The sequence below is a fragment of the Magnolia sinica genome, chromosome 17, assembly GCF_029962835.1.
Source record: "Magnolia sinica isolate HGM2019 chromosome 17, MsV1, whole genome shotgun sequence".
NCBI classification, from domain to species: domain Eukaryota; kingdom Viridiplantae; phylum Streptophyta; class Magnoliopsida; order Magnoliales; family Magnoliaceae; genus Magnolia; species Magnolia sinica.
In genome coordinates, this window is record NC_080589.1 from 12,170,517 (window position 1) to 12,193,626 (window position 23,110).

The 23,110-nt window shown below is 40.2% G+C and overlaps 1 protein-coding gene across 1 annotated transcript; it reads left to right on the forward strand.

Annotated features, from left to right (window-relative positions):
- The first annotated feature begins 4,391 nt into the window (after positions 1–4,391).
- LOC131230275 (small ribosomal subunit protein eS21) lies at positions 4,392–14,574 on the forward strand. The gene is made up of 3 exons (XM_058226113.1): positions 4,392–4,553; positions 4,656–4,788; positions 14,222–14,574. Exons 1-3 carry the CDS (start codon positions 4,504–4,506, stop codon positions 14,282–14,284), a joined length of 246 nt encoding a protein of 81 aa, XP_058082096.1. The 5' UTR covers positions 4,392–4,503; the 3' UTR covers positions 14,285–14,574.
- The last annotated feature ends 8,536 nt before the right edge of the window (positions 14,575–23,110 follow it).

Genomic DNA, 23,110 nt, shown 5'->3' on the forward strand with positions numbered 1-23,110 from the left:
TGGCCCCATGCCCGGTAATAGGACCCACAGTGATGTTTTTATTATATCCACTCCGTTCATCCGTTTCTCCAGATGATTTTAATATATGATCCAAAATAAAATGGAGATTAAAAAATCAAGTGGGGCACACTATAATAAACACTGGGGACAGAGATGCCCACCATTGAAAAGGATACAGATTCGGTGCATCTAGAAGTACCAATGTGGCAGGATTTTATTGAGCCGTTGCAACAAGATGGGCCCATGTAAAGCATGTTTGTAAACCCACCCTGATATATGTGTTTTTATAGGTGTTCATCTATTTGGTGAGCTTAATGTATGAGCCCATAATTGAAGCATACACTAAGACTGCACCATAGAAAATGGTAGGATAATGTCCACCGTTTAAACTTTCATATGGCCGATGATGATGTTTATTTATCATCTAACCTATTCATGAATGTATAGAGACATTGATGAATGTAAAAAATATACACCAATTTGATCTAAAACTTTTGTAGCCTTGATGAGATTTTAATGGCAAGCATTTAATCCCTACCATATCATGTGGTGTGGTCCAATATAGCTTTGGATCCGAATTTTTATCAAAATGGCCTTGGGGCGTTTGTTGCGCATCCTTTTTAATATATTTTTTCTTAGCTTGCGTGATGCTCTCAGTTTTTACATGTCCTTTAAATTTGTGCCCATGCTTGCTTTTGCTTTCAAGAAAAACTTGGAAGCCTCGATCCTAGTACATGATATGTTCATCATGTGATGATTGTGCACAGTTGAGGATAAATTCAATTTATTTTATTCTATTTACCAGTCAATATTAAGTTGGAAGAAACTAATATTAGCTTGATGTGAGCTCTTTATAGTCCATAGCAATAAATAATCATTACCAATTGTTTCCTTGTAGTGTGGTCCACTTTATTCGCGGATGTAGCTCATTCTCTGACCTTTAATTAAATTATGAATGCAAATGATAGAGTATATTCAAAACATTCCTTGTGGTGAGCCTCGTAGACAGTGTTTGAAAACCGTATAGTGGGCCAGATATGTTAAGAGGCCCCATGTATACATTTTGCAATTTTTTTAGATAGTTTTTAATTCCTTCAAAGCTTCATTTGTGGGATTGCCACCACTGTCCATCTTACTCTAGTCTTCAGCATTATTTACTTAAAAACTCTTATTTTCAAAGCTTTGTTGACATAATCGATCACCATGCTTTTATGTTCTATTCTCTGGTATGGGAATCAAGTTAAGTGCACATTCCTTCCCATTGGTAGAAGATCATGCTAAATACATAATCTTTCCCTTAACACATGACAACCACAATTATTGACATATGATAAGCATAACCCTTGACACATGACAATCACAACTATTTACACGAGATAGCTATTGAGTGCCTATGATGGCAACCTTGACCCTTAATAGATGACAACCTTGACTTTCATATGTCTTAAGGGCCGTGGTTGTCATGTGTTAAGGGAAGGAATGTGCACTCAACCTAGTTCCTTGTCGAGGGGGAGGAATGTGCACCCGATCTGATTCCCACACTAGATGATGGAAAGCAAAAGAATGTCCCACTAGATAACAGTGTATGAGTGGTGGTAGGTCCCACATGTCGTGGTTGTCATGTACGAAATGGTCATTTTTTTAAGGGTGCATAACTCTAACAGACAGTGGTAGTGGGTCTCACGGGGTAGAGATTTTAAAATGAATAATAGTAGATATTATAATTTCATTTTATTTTACTAGATAGAGAAAGCTCAAACAGATCCTCCCGCCAATTTAGCCCATCTATGGGTCAAACACTATCGGTGAGACCCACCCATGAGGTATGTGTCAATTCCACTCTGTTCATTGGAGTCGAAATGCTTGAAAAGGCCGTATGTCTTAGTTACTTATGGTGGACCACTCCAACACTGGAATACAATTAGCATAGTTCTTAGTTACTTAAAAGCAATCAATGACTAAAGATTATTTTACTCGGAGTTTCTTACCGTATTGGAATGATATACCGATACATGTTAGATATCGAGTACGGGTGACAATAAGCCCACTAAAGGGTGGGTATTCACCATAGGAGGTGCAACTATGTTATGGGGACCGAATAAACAAATATGTATAACTCACTTGACTTTGGAGTATGAGTTTATAGCACTGGCTGGGACGAAAAAACGAGTTAAGTGGCTAAGGAACTTCTATTAAAAACCAATTTCTGTATGGAGCTTATACTGGTTGTGTCACTACACTGATAGTGATGTCACGTTAGCCAAAATATACAACGGCATTTGTAATTGAAAGTTTATGCATATAAGTTTACGAGATAATTATTTTAGGTAACTGATTCAACATATAATCATTGCAAATTCTTGCGTGAAATCAAGTACTAACTTAGCTGATCATTTTACTAGATTTCTAATGAGAGAAATAGTAAAGGAAACGTCCATATGGATGGGGTTGAAACTTTTCAACTAAAATTCCACCGTTGATAGAAATTCAACCTAAAATTAGAAAATCAACAAATTCAAATAAAATGGATAAAAACAAGTTATTAATATATGGAAATTTTGTTTATTAAAAAACATTATATATATATATATATAAGGTTTGTTAAAAAAACTTGGTTTTTTCGTGCTTTAAAAATAATTTCGTATAAAAAATAAGATAATGAAATTTTGGCTTTATAAGTAGGGTGTTGAGTACCTTACTACTTGCTTGATGAATCCATGAGGCACCAAGACTTGTGTTTCGCATTGGAACATATGCGCATGCGCATAGGTTCGATGTGAAGGTTTGAGCATGTCAGGTAGTAGAGTACTAGTGGCGCACTTTGCACTCGCACATGGACATCGTGTCGCATATGAGCAGTTTCATCGTGAAACGAGTGTGAGTTGCGGTATGATAGTACCTATGGGTTAGGTGGTTAGAGCATTGTTGGTAAGAGGTATGAGAGAGACCTACTTGCCTCATATAAGGGGATGAAACTAATCGTTTAAGAGGCACGATGTAACTGCTTATGCAATATTAAATAGGACTATGTAGAAATTATTACATGTGGCTAGTCTAACAATCATAAACGACTAGCCACTAGGTCTAAGCGGCTGGTGTACATATGGTTTTTTTCACATGCAAAATTGTTAGAAACTACAAAATAACAATTAGTTTCTCATCAATAGTTAAAAACGATCATTTAAAGTTATAACCCCGAACTAAAACGTCCAATTACCCCATAGCTTATATATACATAGCTTGAATGGTTCATTTAACCGTCACCAACCACTCGAATCACTCTCTTATACGAACCAACTAGTAAAAACTTAATTGATCTATGGTCAAGTCAGCAAAGTTCAATACAAACCTTAGCCAACAAGTCTGAAAGAAACAGATCAATGTAGTAGTCTAAGCTAACAATTTCTTTGATGAATTTCTATTTAATTTAGAATTTTTCTTTAAGTTTTTTAATATGCTAACAAACTGTGTACATATAATTCCATCAATGGCTCATCCGTGCTTTTTGAATGTAGAACCACATATAAACTTGTCTTATCCTGAAAGTTATTTACCTACAATTTGTTAGCAATTCTTAATAACTTTTAGAAAAGGTGAATAACACTTTAAGGATAGGATAGTGTGATCACAAGTTCTTCAACTTATCCTTAGTATTTTCATTTTCTTTTATAATTTATAGAAATTACAAATCTATAATTTAATAATGTTTTTAACACTAATGTTATCCCATAGGTATCATTTTTGGGCCATGCTCCATCCATAACTGATTTCAAAAATGGGAAAATTTAGATAGTTGAATGGCCATGTAATACATATTATTAAACGGTGCTAAACCATGACTATAGGCTTGTGAACCCACGTCACTCGTGCAAACGCTTGCCTGAGACCGTAAGTGGGGATAACCGTGAATCCACTCCGTCTATCCATCTTTTCAGTTGATTCCAGGACAATTATATAAAAAATTTCAGGCAGATCCAAAACTCAAGTGGGCCACGCGACAGGAAAAAGCGAGGATGAAAAGCTTACCGTTGAAACCTTTCCCAGGCCCACCTTGATGTAATATGTCATCAAAACCCTTCACGAGGTTATTTCCAATGAACTGAAAACACAGAAACATTAGCCTGATCCAAAACTCGTGGCCCCACAATGTTTCAACGGTAGGCGTTCAATCCTCACCGTTTCCTGTAATGTGGCCCACATGGAAGTTAGATCTGCCTCATTTTTTCTTTCATGTTCTAACATTATCTGCAAAAACGGATGGACCGGGTGGATTTCTCATAAACACTATGATGGCCCCACTTAAGCTTCCAAACGTAGTGACTTCCAACGAGGCAATCCGCGTCCCCTTCTCGCAAGTAGCTAGGGTTTTCTGCAACATATAAAGGTCTCGTTGCCTCCATCTTCTCTTCCCTCTCGCATTCCTCGTCAGGCAGCTTCCATACATTCCTAGCTCTTGCATCACCTCCGCCTCTATCCCAGCCATCGAAACTCGCCTCCTCCAAGATGCAGAACGAGGAAGGGCAGAACATGGACCTCTACATCCCCAGGAAATGGTATGGATCTCACCACCCTTCCTAATCCCCGTACACGTGTCACTCCCTCTTGAGATCGACGTACGACGTTCTCTCATGCTGCCATCGTTCCTTTCTTTGCAGCTCCGCGACGAACCGTCTGATCACCTCGAAGGACCACGCGTCCGTACAGATAAACATCGGGCACTTGGACGAGAGCGGAATGTACACCGGACACTTCACGACCTTCGCACTATGCGGATTCGTCCGTGCTCAGGTCTGGTTTTCTTGCTTTCTGATATTTTAATCCGGTCCGTCGATCTCTGTCTGGTTCGACAGGTTTTAGCTGCCGGTCTCTATCCAACGGCTGGTATTTCTTCGTGCAGTTCAAAGTCAACATGCCACTTTTGCAGGTCACCCCTAATCTGAAAAAGGGAACGCGAGTTTCCTCTAAGACCTGTTACAGGGAGCCCCTGTAATCCAAAGGTCTGTGGGGGCCACCTTGATGTCTGTGTGACATCTACTCCGTCCATCAGTTTCGCCATCTCATGTTAGGGTGTGAGCCCCAAAAGGAGGCAGACCTGAAACTCAAGCGGGTCACGCCACAGGGAAAAAGTTGGTAAAGAAATGCCGATGTAGGGAAAATACAAATATGGGTCCTTGCTCTTGCTCTGTTGGTAGACTCTTAGGAGTTTCAACACCTGGTCAAGGGTTCGAGTACCCATAGGTGGTGAAATCCCACCACGGCGTGAGTGTGTGCGTGTGTTAAAAAAAGAAGAATGTTAGATACAAATATAAATATAAGCCTGATCCAAGACTTAAGGTTTCATTGGTGGCGGTTTAAACCCTACTGTCTTGTGTGGTGTGGGCCACTTGAATTTTGAATCTGCCACGTTTTTGGACACTCATCCTAACATGAGCTGGTGAAACTGATGGACAGAGTGGGCTCGACAGAGCTTTGTGTTACAAGGGATCCTTGTAACAGGTGAAGTTTGCCTTTCTTGATGATTGGGCTGATACGCTCACTAGTTGGTCTACACCCCCATCTTAAGTGGTACCATTGGTTGTCCATTGATTCCAGTGATGTGGTCCGTATAATGAACAGGCCATTCTGATTTCTGCACCTGAGATCTTCATGGCAGGGTAATGCAAAACCCGAAAGGGGAAGAAAGAGATTATGGGGAAGGACCCAACAATCCTCCACCCGAATGCTAGAGACCTCGAATGCCAGGCTATGAGCAAGCTCAATAGTCCTCTAGTCCTAAACTAGAGATCACTTCTCCCTCCTTCAACAACTACCGTAGAAATACGAGAATTACTCAAAGAAAATATCAATCAACTTATCTCATTCCATAGGCCAGGCCTTATTTACAATCAGTCCTTATAATATGCAATAAAAACTATGGAATATAAAAATAGAATTTCTAGCTAGCAAAGATATGAAAAATAGGAAACTACTTAAATAAGAAATCACTTAAACAAGAAGAATATAATAATATAAAGATATAAAAGGAAACTATCTAATGTAGAGATTTAAAGGAAATGGAAAGTAAAAATATTTCATTATGTAGAGATTTGTCTAAAAATGGAAAGTAGGGATGGCCGAAAAAGGGAAAGTGGGCATTTTTCTTATGCATACTTGTTGAGTGCATGTGAGATGTGGGCCTTTTCTTCAAATCTTGATAAATTGGTCTGTGTTGCCATTTGGTTGCATCACAGATATAAATGTCCATCACTACTGGCATCTTGGCAGGAAAGATCGTACAACACCATGAGTTGTGATGTTGTTGCCTGTAGGTGATCAATTCTCATTAGTGTGGTTTCATAAGGGAATTAAGATGCAATCGAGATGCATCTGGTCTGTTCATTTGTTCCTATGGGGTTTCAGATGTGGTGCAGACTGGCCTCCAATTGTAGTGTGGGTCCCCTGCATCCAATCAGATACCTCGAAAGGCAGTACAGCCACACAGTTGTCCTTCTTGCCTTCCCAATTCAAGATCCAGCATCACTATCCACTGGGGGCCCACATTCTGATATGGTCTGATGATTCGAACCATCCCTTTTTCTTACTACCATAAATTAGCTGTTGTCCCATGATCGAGCTTCAGAGATGATCCTAGCTTTTCATTTTTAGAGTTGAATGAGAGCCACTATTCATCTATAGATAGTGATGATCAAAATCATCCATTGAATGTCAGTTTCTTAAGTTGGACATGGACATTTTAATCATCAGGCTACTCAGACATGGGCTCCAATGGGCGTCGACACATGGAGGATCCTGAGTGCCAACAGAGGCAAAACAATCTTTACAGCCCTATGTTTCAAGGCATGATTGTCTAGCACTGGTCCTGCGTATAGGATATAGGATTTGTTTGATGATAATTAATGGGTGCGTACTATTTACATCAGGCCACCACCCTGTGTTTTAGATTATATCATGGTTTACAAGTTACAACATAATGCATAAATCGTGTCTTGGACTCTACATTATATGAACCATGCATGCACGGTTTCATGAAGCCTATTTTCATATGATCCGTGCTTGTTTTGTAGGGTTTAAATATTAATTGGCTACACTATTTTTGGCCTGAATATGGACATTCAGGCAACAATAAGTGTGAATATAAAAGGGCATTGAAGCATACATGGACTCTCGTGTGAACTGTATGGATTGAAAGGGAGTCTTAAATTAATCGAAGAGTTCTAATATGCAAATTGTGTTTAGAGGCTCTTATAAGTGGAAAAGAGTCTTTTCATTAGTTGTTTGAGATAATTTAGGAAAATTAGCTAACATGTTTGTTTCTTGCTACCTTCATTTAATAACCAATAGGTATTCTAATTAGGGTTTTAGCATCTAATTACCAATTTCTGTATTCTTGGCTATATTAACAAAGGTACATGCTTGGAATATTAGACAATGATTATTTGAATAAAGTTATCCCCTTTGAGGCTTCACACTTGTTGCTTTCCTTGTGATTTTGTTAGCAATGACTTTAGAAGTCCTAGGGTGCGGGGACTTGGGGGTTTGCGCAGGGCAATTAGTTGCGGTTATCTTTAAGTTATCATTTGTGCATTTAAACTAGGAAGTCAACACTAATTGCATAAAATAAATAGTATGTGCCTGATTTCAAGCACATATATGATGAAAGGAAGGATACAATTATTATAGTAGAAAGTCATGAGCTCTTCTAAACTCAAATAGGTAGTTCAAGAGAAGGCCTAGTCATTAGATCGGCTTGATCATCCTCGTGCACTTGATTATAGTGTGTTGTTGGGATTTGGATGTCTAATTTAGGAATTTGAAAATCTAACTATTAAAAAAAGAAAAAAAATCTAATGTTAAGAAAATTGCTACTTTTTAGGTATCAAGTTGTAGAATTTGGAAAATTGTGAAATTGGGAATTTTGGATATTTGGGGAATTGTAAGAATAAGGGTTTGGTTTGGGAATGGGAAACATCGATGGTTTTGCTAAATTGGATTTCTATGGTTTAAGGAATTTAGGACTTGTAAACTTGGACCTTATTTGGATGGCCTGAATCCTAGGACTGGACATGTAAAAGTGTAATCATTATTCCCTTGTCATTGTTCATAATTGGATTCCAACTTCACTTGTGTTACTTGTTTTGCACCTGAAAAATCAGGAATCCAGCTCCAATGGCTAGTTTTTGCTGTTTGGACTGCAAGAATGCCAGAAAAAGAACCCGCTATTTTTAAAGATCAACCATTGCCTCATTTTTGGTCTATTTACGCATGCATCTTCCATGCACACACATGCATACACCTAATCCAGATAAAATCAATACCCATGCAGTAGCCTATTAACAGTATGCATTCTCATGCAGAAACATGGGTTTGAATTGCTACCCATTTCATACTAATTGCATGGGTAACAATGGAGATGAATATAAGAGCTTGAATATTCCTGTTGCACATTATTGAAGTGAAAGAAGCTGATGCAGTTACCTTCAAAGAGTTGTAGAGTACTTGGACTTGGGATGTTCTTGCTTTTGAAAGACGAGAGATCCCGAATGAGAGGCTGTTGGTGGCACCCTTATAGATGGCGATGATACCTATGAGAAGAAAAGAGATTAAGTCTTGATATTGATACTTGGACATGATTTAGTAAGTCCTTTCCGGCGGCCCTCTTAGGAATGGTGACCAGAGATGTAGGGTAAATGCTGTTCGCATGTACATGCTACAATGCCCTGTAGCAATTGAAGAAGACAATAGTAGAGGAAGAGCTCTCTTCGAAATAGTGCATGTGCAGCTGTGAGTGACTGGAACTTGCAACCCATTATGGAAAAAGAAACAACGAACAACATGGGATGTGCAGGGCACATGTTGTAAGAAACCACATAACCTATTTGTGGTAAAGAGGAGGACATTTGCAAGGACAATCGAAGCATGCATGTATGAGACGGACATCATCTCGTGTAAGATGTTTTGGGGGATGCTGCACTATGTCGGTGGGATTGTTGAGTAGTGTTGCAAATGCCAACCATTGTGATTGTATGGATTAGATGAAATGGCAACAAAAAGAATTGTACTTGCTCACGTACCTAGTAGAGGAGGAGCTCAGAATAGTAAAAATGGTGGTATATGTAGAGCTTATGTAGAGTTGAAAGGGGTAGATGGGGTCACCGTGGTTCTATCTTAATTATATGCATTTAAACAAGCTCTTAGATGATTTTCTCATATCTTTTTCTAGGAAATCAAATCATCCTAATTGCACTGCATTTCGGGGTATGGATGGAAATTGCAATGCAGATTCCTTTTTTCTTTTTGCAAAACAAACAATGGAAAATGTCACATCAACGGGATCCAATCTCTTTTCTTGTGAATTCTAGCCTTAAGCCTTTGGGTGAAGTTAATTGGTGAGTTTTTGGATTTTGGAAAAAAAAGAAATGAAGGAAAGAAGCAAGAAAATCCTTAGGATTCAGCGTGCTCTGATATCAAAATCGATGCAGCTAGAATTGTAATAAACACTAATTGCATAAAAAAGAATACATACCTACTAGATTTTGAAGGACAAAGATGATAAAAAGGATGGGTGACTATGTAGGATTGCTCCAACTGAGGCCTGATGGGGCTTCACCAATGGTTTTCTAGGGCATCCACCCATGGAAATCCAAATCATCTTGTACATACACACCAATGGCTTTCTAGGGCATCACACAATGTAGATTGAAACATCTTGTACATACATATGCTAAAAGAGATGATGAACTTGAAAACTTAAGGCATTGCATTGGTCCACTAGAGGGGTTCAATGCGACCATCTCGTTTTTGCTTTTGATGCTTACAAAATTCGGGTATGCACTATTTTATATTTAAGCGATCAGTCTTTGTCGATTCTAACTGCATTAGTTTGGTATCAGAGCAAGTTGTTTTCGTTGGATTGCTATTTTTGTTATCGTTTCTCTTTCCCCCAATTTTAACCCTAATTGTTCAATTTTGCCAAATTGTAGTTATTAGATGTAATTGTTTATACAAAACCACGGTATAAAGAAATTTATTGAGGTGACATTTTTCGCTCTTTGGTTTGCAAAGAAAATCGAGGATTCTGCATTCTGATTTTGTTCATATCTGGAACAGTGTGTTTCTCGAGATAATTTCATTGGGAAATTTGTTTCACAAAAAGATAGGAGGTGACCATTGGAGATATGAGGCAGTGCATCGATATTTAAATTCAAGGATTCTTGGTCTTGAATGTTGCAATCCAAACAACAAAAACTAGCTGTTAGAGCTAGTTCTTGGTTTTTAACATGTTAAACAAAACAATATCCATGAAAATGGAATCCACTCTTCAACATTGATGGTGGAAATAATGATTACACGTTTCCATGTCCCACACCTTGGATAATGCCAACCCAAGGCCTAAATTCCTAAATTCCCAAATCCCCCAAACGTAATAGTCCAAAATACTTCAATTTTTAATCTCATGTTCCAATTCCCAACTTGGAATCTCACCCTTAGTAGACTTCCAAATCTTTTGTTATCCCAATTATTAATTAAAAAAAAACCTTTTGAAGCTTTTTTGGTGAGATTGATTAACTCATCAATGCCTTCTTGGATTTCTTCAAGCGTCATGTTTTGGTGTATTGTTGCCCTATGTTTCTTTTAGTGATGTCAATGGGCCAGGTTAGCTTTTGGGCTGGGCAAATATTTGGACCGGGTTTGGGCATGCCTTCTAGGTCCATGGAGGGACAGGATTAGGCTTAGATATAAGAGCCCAAACAATTATTGGCCCATGCTTGGGCTGCCCCTTGCATGGCCCAAGCCCATATATCTCTACTATATGAATTATATGTATATATTACATATTATGCATATCATATGCTTACGATGGGCCCCAATTAATTGGGATGAGGGCTTAGATGATGATGATGATATGCTAATGATGGGGCTTATATGTTAGCTTCTACCAACCGTTCTATTAAAGTGGATGTATGAGATAGAGGTATAGAGCTCGCTAGAGAAGGCTAGAGGCGCTCGCTGGACTCTCTCAAATGAGATTTTTGCCTTTTGGGTTATGCATGTACTGGGTTATATAAGATTCATGAATGACTTCAATTGAAATTATTATTATTATTTTTATTTAGCTTGGAATGAAATAACTTGAGATTCTCAATTGAGTTTTTATTTCTCCATTTTATTACACACTTGGCATGTGCAAGTTGGTCGAGACTAGGCTAATCATGGGCACATAAACTATTATATGAGTTGGGCATGGGCAATGCATTGGGTTTTTTTTTTTTTAAATTATTATCATTATTTTTTACACGAACCAGGCTTGGGCCTAGATGATTTTCATCTGCAATTGTGCACCATGAAGCCTAGCCCCTCCCCGCCCAGTCTGTTGACAACCACGGGTGGCGACTTGTAGTAACAACTCACATGAAATCAATGAAGACTGAGAGGACATGGGGGGAAAAGATGAAAGAAACTAACAAAAAGGGGACAAAATTAGATGATGCAATTGGAAATATCCAAAGAGTGGCGAAGCCTATATAGATCACCAATGTAAAAAAGGCTATGCTAAAACTTAAAACTCAGTCTATTATATATGAAAATCCAAATGAAGATGCGTTTGAAAGTAATGCTATCCAAGATCATTCCTCCATTGGGGATTAATGGATTCACACATGGATTTGCCAATGGATCAATGGTCCAATTAGGTGAAAGGTCAACTGAATTGGAAAGATAGTTGATATATCAGCCCCTATGCGGTTGTCAATGGATTCAACGAGTAAGCCACCATCATCAAAGACAAGCACACTACAAAGACGAAACATATCCTATGGATTGTTTCTACCACTTAACTGGTTGGGGGGAACTGATGCATTTGAGTCCCAAGATGGCATCTAGATCATATGTCATGCCTGTGTGCAGATTCCTCATATGGGTCGATAGGTATTTTTTGCTTCCATGTTTCCCGCGGCCATAAGGGGAGTAAAATACCCATCAATTGCATCAATCAACCAACGTATTGAACTGTGTGACAAAAATAGTTTCCTAAAAGTGTGTGCATGCTTCTATTCTAGCTGATTTTGAGTCCTTAGACCCTAAGAGGCTTTAAAAGGGAATGAATTATCTAAATATCTTGCTCGGCTGTAATTTTTGAAAGTTTTTATAGAAACTAGGGCTGTCAATGGGCCAGGTTAGGCTGGGCTTCATGCTACCCAATCACAGCCCAAAGGCATCCAGGCTAAGCCCAAGACCGGCCCATGTCAAAAAAACAGGAAAAAAAAATCCAAAGCTTTCCCCGTGCTCAGCCTGCACGGCAATTTATGCACCCATGACTAGCCAGACCCATGGCCATCTGCACATGTTAAACGTGTCAAAAAAAAATGGAAGAATTAAAAGTCATATAAGAATCTCAAGTTATATTTCACTTAAGTTAATGCAAAAAATTTGCAATTTCAATTCAAGTCAATCGTGCATCTTATGTACCCCATGTACATCTTATCTCCCCCAAATATGACCCAAACACTAAAATCTCATTTTGAGAGACTTGGGTGAGCACCTCTAGCGAACTTTATTCCTTTATCTTATACATCCATGTTAATTGAACAATTGTCAAGAGTTCACATATAAGCCTTATCACTAATACATATACATATATACATACACACACACACACACACACATATATGTATGTATATGGGCCTAGGATGGACCAGGAGTGCCCAAGCTTGGCCCAAAATTGTTCTGGCTTTTATATCTAAGCCTAAGCCCATCCCATTGGCCTGGAAGTCATGCCAAACCTAGCCCAAATACTTGCCTAGCCCCGAAGCCCATGGCCTAACCCAGCCCATTGAGAGCCCTATCGCGACCTGGTTAACAAGGTAAATGATTGTAACAAGAAGTGGAGTACTGGTAGGATTTTCCATGAGAATAACATGTAAATGGACAGTAATAAGGGTTACATGCTATGAATAGTTATGATTGTGATGGATAAGGTTATGATGATGGGAATTGGAAGAGTGATCGTGAGTCGTGACTGCAACAATAGAAAGATAAGGTACATCATAGTACGCAGGTGTACATACTATATGAGCATCCTTTTCACGAAGCCTTCTTACTGATAAGAGAGGATTGGTTCATGACAAGCTAGAAGTTGAAACTTTGGAATTCCGAAATTACAATTTTTTTTCTCCAAAATTCTGGGGAGTTTTTGGTAATTTGGAATCTCTGGAAATAATGAAATCCTTGAATTTTAGAACCTACATAAGTTATGGAATTCTGGAATCCGTTAAAATCACGGAATTCTAAGATTTTAATGTATTATTGGAATGCTGCAATGCATAATAATTTTGGAATTCTGGTATCCTTGAAAGATTCTGCGTATTTGGGAAAATCTTGAATTTAGAATTCCTGAAAATTCTAGAACTCTGGAATTTGGGTTGGGATTGGGGTCTGGATGTCTAATTTAGGAAAATAATCTAAGGTTAAGGGAGAGTGAAGTACTGGAAATTTGGAGAAATTGGAACTTTTGGGCCCTGCTTGGTTGTTGGAGATTCATTCCCTGGTTAGTGTTTCCTGGGGAATGTTTTGCCCATTGTTTCATGGGAAATGATTAAATTTTGTTTGTTTTATGCACCAGGTTTCTTGGGGAAACCTGGGAAAATTCTAAAATTTTGTTTTATTTCCCCAGGTAAAAGTTGGGGGCAAGCTTTTTTAGGAAAAGCTGGGGTATGGAATTCTGAATGTATGCACCCTTCAAAAAAAGAAGGAATTATTGGGAATGTAAAAACCAACAAAAAGTCTGAATGAAGCATATTTGTTGTAAAAACCAGGAAATTACTAAACCTGAGAACAAACCTAAAGTTCAACTTGAGTCGTTCTCTTCACGTTTTGGGATATCGACTATCCATGAGGCGTCTCCCACCAGAACAACAGCATGGATAACAGACATGTTTGGCCATGCGCATTGTAATGAGATAGCTGCATAGAACTTCCATTCAGCTACCTGCCAATTAGTCTTCCTCTGGTGATTACGTGAACAGGGACTTCAGTTCCGAACGTCATCGGTACATGTGTTGTACACTAGTGTGGGGCGCGTTTGCTTATATTGGATGGGGTTGGTTTTAAGGGAGACACTGGCCATTCTTTCGATAGGCCCCTTTAAGCTACTCCCATATCCCCCCCTCCCTTCTCTCTCCCTCTCTCTCCCTCTCTGCTGACATTGCATCCTGTTGGTTTTCAGGGAGATGCTGACAGTGCTCTTGATAGACTCTGGCAGAAGAAGAAGGCTGAGATTCGTCAGTAGTAGTGATGTTACGGCGTTACAAGTAAACCGAGAGTAGAATTTTTACTGAGGTGACAAATACGTTATAGCTTTATTCCCTCTACTTGAACTGAGTAAAAAGATAGATGATGCCTATTTGTCTTTGATGTGTTTCTTTATGCCAGCTGTGGCAGACCGGTTTTGGAAATTTGGAGACCTGCCTCATTTGCCCATTTGAATTAATTAATTTCTGTTGCCTCATGCCAGGTCAAACTACAGAGAAGTCTGTTAGTAGTAGTTTTTAGAAATTGAAAAATCTCTCTTTATCTATAGCCAGGGTTTGAAAGTGTCATTTGCCGGCTAGAGTCAGATGACCGTTTGGTTTTATCTTGAGATCAGCCTGCTGGTAAATTTTGTGTTAGGGTTAGGGTATTAGTTGCTATCACATGCATGTATGAAGCAGGCGTGGCTTGGATGGATCCCTGGATCCACCGAGGTGGGTGGATCCCTGTGTGGTCTGCCTTGATATATTTGCATTACATCCACACCATCCATTCATTTGACAGCTAATTTTAGGGCATGATCCAAAAAATGAAGCAGATCCAAATCTCAGGTGGACCACACCACAAGAAAGAGTGGTGATTGACCATTAAAAGCTTCTTGTGGGCGACAAAAGTTTTGGATAAGCTGATATTTGTGTGGTCTATCCAGGTCTTTGTGACCTCGTCAACAAGTTGGATGGCAACTTAACATTCAGGTGGTCCCCAGGAAGTTTTCAATGGTGGGTATTCAATCACCACTGTTTCCTGTGGTGTGGTCCACTTGAGATTTGGATATGCTTCATTTTTGGGATGATGCCATAAATTGAGCTTTCAAAGTGGATGGGGGCGTGGATGTAAGGAAAATACATTGAGGTGGGTCCTGCAGTCGGGGATTCACCAAAGCTGTGCCTATACGAAGCAGCCCTCTTCACCAAGGCTGCCTATATGAAGCAGCCCCTCTTCACCAAGGCTGTGCCCATATGAAGTGGCCCCGCTACACCAGGAAGCAGATTATCCTGCCGGATAATCCTTCCAGGCAGGGGCTCTATGTCCCTCCTGTGATGTATGGGTTTTATCCATGCAGTTCATCCATTTTTTTCTCAGATCATTCTAGGATATGAGCCCAAAAATGAGGCAGATCCAAGTATCAAGTGGGACCACACAGTGGGAATTGAACTCCCAAGCTAATATTTGTGTTTTCCCTTCATCCATGTCTTTATACCTCACGAACAGGTTGGATGGCAAATAAATAAGGTTTCAACTAGGAAGGTTTCAGAGGTGGGTGTCATTGTCATTATCACTGCTGCGTCCTGTGGTGTGGTTCACTTGAGTATTTGGATCTGCCTCATTTTTGGGCTCGTATCCTATAATGATCTGAAAAAATGAATGGACAGCATGGATAAAATCCATACATCACAATGGGTATCACAGAGCCCTGCCCGGATGGATTATTGTCTAGGCAGGGCAGGACAGGACGCAATCTGCTTCCCTATAAGTCATCACGTGAGCTGGCTTGGGACAGATGTAAGAAGTGTCGTCCATCAGATGTGATCATGTGGACACCCCAAGGGCTGAAAGAAGGGTTGGCATACTGAGTCAAGGACTAGAAAGAATTTGTCGTATCACCTTGTTTCTGACAATGAATCGCCAAATGTGCTGGCTGGCCTGGTTTTTGGGCCAGGTGATCCATGGTGCGTGCCACCTGATGGGCGGCTTGGATCTCATTCTGGAGTTGCATGTCAGGTGATTTTGTGACATCCACTCCATCAGGCAGATTCAATAATCAAGTGGGCTTCAACAAGGAAACATTGGAGATTGGATAGTTCACTATTGAGAGTTGAGACCTTTTTGATTTGGAATCACCCTAAGAAGGGGCTGGATGGCATGTAAATGTCCTGTTGGGTTCAGGAAGGTCTCAATGGTGGAATTTCGAGCTCCAAATGCATGTGGGTAGCCTAAGCCACAAGTGTTTGCTTGTGATCCAATGAGTCGTGGCCATTCAAAGGCTATGGGCATGCATGGATGGTCCAGGTGCATACACGCCTACAAGATCCAAGCTGGCTAATAGTTAGGACCCAGCGTCTTCTCTGGTCCGATGATCAGGTTGGTGGCTACAAAAAATAGGCGTGGTCAGTCCCAAATGAACACTTGTTCCCAATCTCACCAGCTGACAAGCTAGATTCTTTTGGCAGACATCTGCACATTGGGGCCCATTAAATGGATGATTTGGATCTCATGCAAACATCATGTTGAGTGACGATGCTGTAAAGAAAAAAAAATGGAGATGATCACATGTGCTGTTAAGCTCTATCAAGATCTTGGGATTAATTACCTATAAAATGGGACGGTCAAGATCATAGTTATGAAAATGGGTCGAAAGAAAATTTGCAACTGATAGTTATTATTATTATTATTTTTTTAAGCTTCTATTTATTACACCCCACCAACCCCATCCCTACCTGACCTCAAGAGGTCGCAAGCCCAATTCATCCCTGAGGACCTGGACAACCGGAGCCAAACTTGGATTGGGTCAGTTGGGTTTGGTCAACCCAAACCCAAGTTGTTGCCCTAATAGCACCACTTTTATCAGGCCATACTACTATTCCATCCTTGTGTTGAAAAATTAGTAGCTAAAGAAAAGATGGCCATCTTATGGATGGATTTGATCATACAAACAGTCTTAACCATACCTAATGAATGGTCTTGATCTTGTGATTGGGTATCCACAAGACACCATGTCATCATTTCCCAAGTACGTTTGCTAAAACAATGTGAGATTTTCCATTTCAATTATCTCCACCTTTACATATGGAAAACATCTAAAATGATCACGATCATTGATTTAGTTGGCTAGTTTATAACGTCCTAAAAATCATGGATAATGAATCTTGGCATTTGCATGAGAGTAGCACGCTATGGACGGTTAAAGAATAATGGTGCGAAAAAAATAAAATTAATGAAGTACTTTTTATTTGGGTGAGTTTGCAACTGTTGGGGGAGCCAAAAATTGCTTAGGTTGTTTCATATTGGTCTGATGATCCATTGGACCAATGGTCCCTAATATGGTGCGTCTGTGCTACTTGAGTCCCATGTTTTGGTACCAAAAAATGCTTCTATTTTGAAAGCATAACCCTTCAATAAGCGGCCTAAAACTAAATAGTTAAAGGAAAGTACATCCCAATCCAAAACTACTAACCCAAGCATAACCCTTCAATAACCGTTGCTTTCCATTTACGGAGGATCCAGGCCAATGGTCTCGATCAATAAACCAGGGAGCAGATTAGGTGCGGCCCTTACTGTGGGGCCCACCTTTGATGTATGTATTCTATATCCATGCCATGTGTACAATTTGCCAGATCATTTTAGCAGATCCCAAATCTCAGGTGGACCATACTATAGTAAATAGTGGTGATTGAAAATTGTTAGAAACTGCGGAAATACTTAGAGACGAATTAAGCAAAATACACGCCATCGTACAATCAAGTACAAACAAGAATAATCCAAATTTTATGTAAAAAAATATTAATGGGAAAAAATCATGCCACAAAGTCACTAATAATGCATTATGAAAGTAGAAATTACAAGAGATAGTAGCTTACTGATTTGAATAGCCTTGAATCTCTTTTCACAAGCCTTAGCTATGCCTTTGAACTGTTAGGAATAAATTAGAAAGTTCCAGAATGCTTCTCTCTCACTCCCAAAACCTCACACTTGATATATATACGCACTCTGCAATTCTATGCACATCTTGGATGGGCCCTTCGATGACATTGACACCCCATCGACGATTTGTTAATGACATTGGACTTCCTTCAATGACATCGAGTAGCAACACTTAAACGTTCAAGCAACCAACATGAATTTTTCGAATTTTTTCAATGGAATCGAGCACCTATTGATGGCATCGATATCTGCTCGATGACATCGAATGGTTTGTCGATGGCATCGAATGGTTTGTCGATGGCATCATCATACCTTGTTACTATAGATTTAAGACATCACCCACAAACACCCCACCAATAAAAGCTTCCTAAGGCCCACCGTAATGTTTATTTTGTTTATTTACCATCCAACCTTTTGATAAGATCACATAAACCTTAACTAAGAAAAAAACCAAATACCAGCTTTATCCAAAACTTTTGTGCCCCATTATAATTTTTTAATGGTCAATAACTATTGCTTCCAATGGTCTGGTCCACTTGAGATTTTGATATGCTTCATTTTTGAGCCCATACCCTAAAATGATATTGGAGAAACAGATGGACTACATGGATATAGAATACATGCATAAGTGTAAGCCACGTAGCAAGGGCCGCCCCTCATATGCTCCCCATGAACCATGGGTTTTATTTGGGTAGAGGTTTCTACCAAATTGGGATTGAGACCAATAGTGATTTTGGTAGGCACCATGCCCTCGCTATGCTTTTGAAAAAGCCTAAAATGCCAGTGATGGAGATAAGACTCAATCCTACTTGTGCCAGCTCCCTTACTGAAACAGACCTTAATTGTGCAAGTGATTATGCTGCAATCCATCATTCTCTGTAGCACATGTATATCTCATTAAGATTTTAATATCTTCTAATTTGTATTCTAATATTTAATATCTTACTTTAAAAGCTGTATTGTGACTTGGCGAGAAGAGATCTTGGTCTTCCGTACCTTATACATTTAGGGAAACCTTCAATGGAACTAGGAGTTTCTCTCTTGTGTGGGTGAGGACCAAGACATGTATATATAAGAAAGAGAGCTGGAGAAGCTTATCCATCACACTTCTCCTCTCTAAGATCTCCATGCCATAGGTTTTCATTTCCGGCTTAATAGCTCTGTATAAGGACCATGGTTCAAGCGTCCCGCCCCAAGCCTATTTGCAATGATCACAACTGTAGTGGGCTCACCGAATCACTCAATCTGAATAATCCAATGACCAAATCTAAACCATTGATCATGCGTGGCCCACCTAATGGAGTCTTACACTAAGTCCTTCCACAGACATGGGATCATGCCAATCCACTTTCATTTAGAGGCATGACCTGGGAGCCAGCATGCCCTGAACAAGAGGCATTAAAGTTTCATTTCCTTGCTACATTCATCATCATCTTCTAATGCACTTGAAATCTGTAAGATCTTGTAACAACAAAAATCATTCAAATGACTTTGTGCATGAATGAACAAGAAAGGAAGCATATTTTCACATAATCAGCAAAACAATGTTACTTGTACAAATATGTTGAGAGCATGTTGAATGCCCATCTTTGGATTTTACAGCAGCATTCTAACTATAGATTGGAACTGAAACCGATTCAGAGCCGGTCAACCCTCACTCTGCAAATCATACAAGGCGTGTGAATGGCAGAAAGTAAAAAAGCTTGGAGGAATGCATGTTCATGTAGCACAATTACAATATCATGTATTGCTTCCATGTTGTCTTCTTCTTTGTACACCCCAAGAGGGTACCCACAAACAGATAGAAGCATCTCTCTGTTCTTGGGCAGCCTTAGAGTTTTTGGGGTCACACCAACGAACAATCTTTAGCTATCCACCTCGTAAAAATCATAGAAGGAAATACAACTTGTAATGACTAAAACAAGACCGTTGAATATGGACAATATTAAAGATGATATGGGCAGTATTAAGTGGGGCATCATGTCTGTGAGAAGTGGTTTGCAAGACGTGGTGAAGTGGTTGAAAAGAGGGAGTTATTTAATTCTCTGGCAGTGTTGATGATTGGTATTCAGGCTCATTGTAACTGTACATGTGGCATGCATCAACTCAATTAAATTGTCCAAGTTGTGGGACACACTTTCGATGGTTCATCATCCAAAATTCAAATTTAATGATCCTGACCTCTGATCAATAAACATTTGCTGGTTGAATTTGGAAAAGCATGGTCAACACATGTGTGGATGCTCACCTGCCAAAACAAGGCGCTCCCTGTGATTTGGGCGGCACCCTGGGTGCTGCTTGCCATGTGGCAGCTCCCCTGCCTTGGTAGGAGAGGTGTAACACGTGTGGAGTTCCATGGGTTTGAGGGGCAAGCATGTGAGAAAATGAAAAGACCCCGGTTCCCCTCCCTTGTACCAAAACTACGATCCATGCTATCTAATTTAACCATTGAAATCTTGCCATGTGGCAATCTCAAATCTATGCCATCCAAATCCTTTCAAACCCTGAACTTTCTAAGAATTATAGAAAAATTAGGTTTGAGGGCTATAAATAGTCCCCTCCCCTTCTCATTTTAATCGAATTAAAAAAACCCCTTAAGCTTCATCCCATTCCATCCATCCCCCCCCAAAAGTCCAACCTAGGTCAATTTAGTTCAGCATAATCCCTAGCCTCATGAGCAATCAAAACTCCCATCCCAACCACTCAATCCAACCCTTGCGATAAGGCCATTCATTCCCCAATTTCATTTAAACAACATTCACATTAGGCAAAATTTATTCCCCTGTTAACCCTCCTGCTTGTCATCGGCATTGCATTACATCTCCACCTAGTTGACTCGAGTGTATGCTCTGTGTTTTGCCAAGTTATTTGATGTCGCCCATCAAAAACTCAAGTTAACCAGCCGTATTTCCACTTCGACAAGTGAGTGAGTCATGTTAGATTTATCTGACCCGGACTACTACTTGACAGTGACGGTGCATTGACATGAGCATTACACATACTTTATATCATTGTTATATATCATTCCTTGTATAACATCCTATATATTGCATTTCTATCTAGTTAATTCGAGTGTATGCTCCATGCCTTGCCAAGTTATTGGATCCTGCTCATCAAAAATTCGGGTTGATCAGTCGTATTTTCACTTCAACAAGTGAGTGAGTCAGGGTTATGTCACGCCCCAAACTCGGAGACCGGGCTCACAAAATTCCCGATCGCCGAATCCGGCGCCGACAGCCTCCGTAGAACCCCATTCTCGGCTCCCAGCGCCCATTCGCCAGGTTCCGATCCTGGGATGCTACAAGGAGGATTTTTAACATCCGTTTGATTCGTAATAAGCATAACCAAAGGCATAACCCACAAACAACAACCAAAAACTCCATCACATTTCCACTATAATCAAAAACTTTACAAGTACAATGAGCATAAGGGAAATACAATGAAGATAGACCAAAACTCCAAAAGAAGATCAGCCACGCGTCCAAGCCTCAGCGCTGCTGCGATCCAACGTCACCTGCACGCAACGGTCGTGCATAAGCTTATAGAAAGCTTAGAGGGTGGTGAAAGTGTATGCTCAAGGTGATAATGTAGTCATGCAGTATCAGAGTAATGCGGAACATGCTGATGAATGCTAAGAATCCCATTAGCCGTACCAAGGCCATGCGGTGCAAAGAATGATGTCGGCCATACCAAGGCCATGCAAAATGCAAGTCAAGCATACAAATCCTCATCTAAGTCCACATGTCAATACGGCTCAAATCTGGAATATCACCGGGGTCTAGTACACTCCAAGCCGATTGCCGCCCCATCGCGCGCAATAAGGTGAGTGGAAAAGACCTCACTATCCGCCCGCCAATATCGGGCTCGGCTCGTCAATAGCGGACCCATTCCTCGAGCTGGTCAGACTCAGCCTAGCATTGCCCCCTACTCTCGGGCGGGTAAGGCCGCACCCCCTTCCAACCGACCACGACACAGTGGAAAGCGCAACCGTCTGGTAATCGGCACTCAGCGCTCATGCATCCACTCGGTGCTAGACGTTGGAGCAACCTCCTGGTACCATAAGGGTTTAGGGACTTTCACCCAGGATATCTATCGCACCCCATGTAGAAGAGTATTTCCGCCAATCCTGCCAACCGCGATGCGTCTGTGGAGGCTATGGCCCCGATGTCGCTAGGGCGTACACAATATCACACAATGTAAATGCATGAATCACACTATCCATCATGCAGGAATCCTGCGCGTATCGTGCGCTCATGTAGGGCAACACCTCCTATCCGATAAACAGTTCGCCCAAAGGCATATGCTATGATCAGTCATTTCTCATATCAAGCATACGTATGATGCATATGATCATGAATCATGAAATTAAACATGCTATATAGGATGGATGATGTACATAACGAAGGTGGGCCTAGACGGCCTACACATAACACGCACGAGCCTAACAATGGGCCTTAGGGAATGTCATAATGCGGACATTTAACCACACTATACTTGCAATGTGGACGTCAAACCACCATTGCTCCCAAGGCACGACTGTCATAAATCATGTCGGGATTACACATTGCAATGGACCTTTGGTACATCCATTGGGCCCTTAAATACATCAAATTAGCCAAGTCATATGGGCCTTATATTCATTAAGTGGGCCACACCAATGGGCCTTATGTACATTGCAATGGGCTATAACCCGGGGGCTTCAGAACCTATCAAATAGGCCTAAGCTTATGGGCCTTACACGTGTCAAATGGGCCTCAACAGTTGGGCTCCATATGTACATCAAATGGGTCTACTCACCTGGGCCTTATATGTATCAAATGGGCCTCACCAATTGGGCCCCATGTGCACATCAAGTGGGCCTCAACTCATTGGCCCCATTACATCCAATGGGCCTCGACCCATGGGCCCCTAATACATTGAATGGGCCTCGACCCATGGGCCTTTTATATACATCAAAGTGGGCCTCAACCAGGGGTCACAAGTACTGAGGTGGGCCTTAATCACGGGCCTCAACATTAGTAAAAATATATACATATAATATAGTATATAATATGTATATAGTATATAATATATATACATAATACATGTATATAATATTATATGAACTATAATATTATATATATATATATATATATCTATATATATACACACACACACATCACAG

Bases quoted from the DNA above. Each gene is read 5' to 3' on its own strand.
- LOC131230275 (XM_058226113.1), top strand. From the start codon at position 4,504: ATGCAGAACGAGGAAGGGCAGAACATGGACCTCTACATCCCCAGGAAA. The intron at 4,554-4,655 runs GTATGGATCTCA...CTTTCTTTGCAG, and splicing joins CTCTACATCCCCAGGAAATG to CTCCGCGACGAACCGTCTGA. The intron at 4,789-14,221 runs GTCTGGTTTTCT...GTTGGTTTTCAG, and splicing joins GCGGATTCGTCCGTGCTCAG to GGAGATGCTGACAGTGCTCT.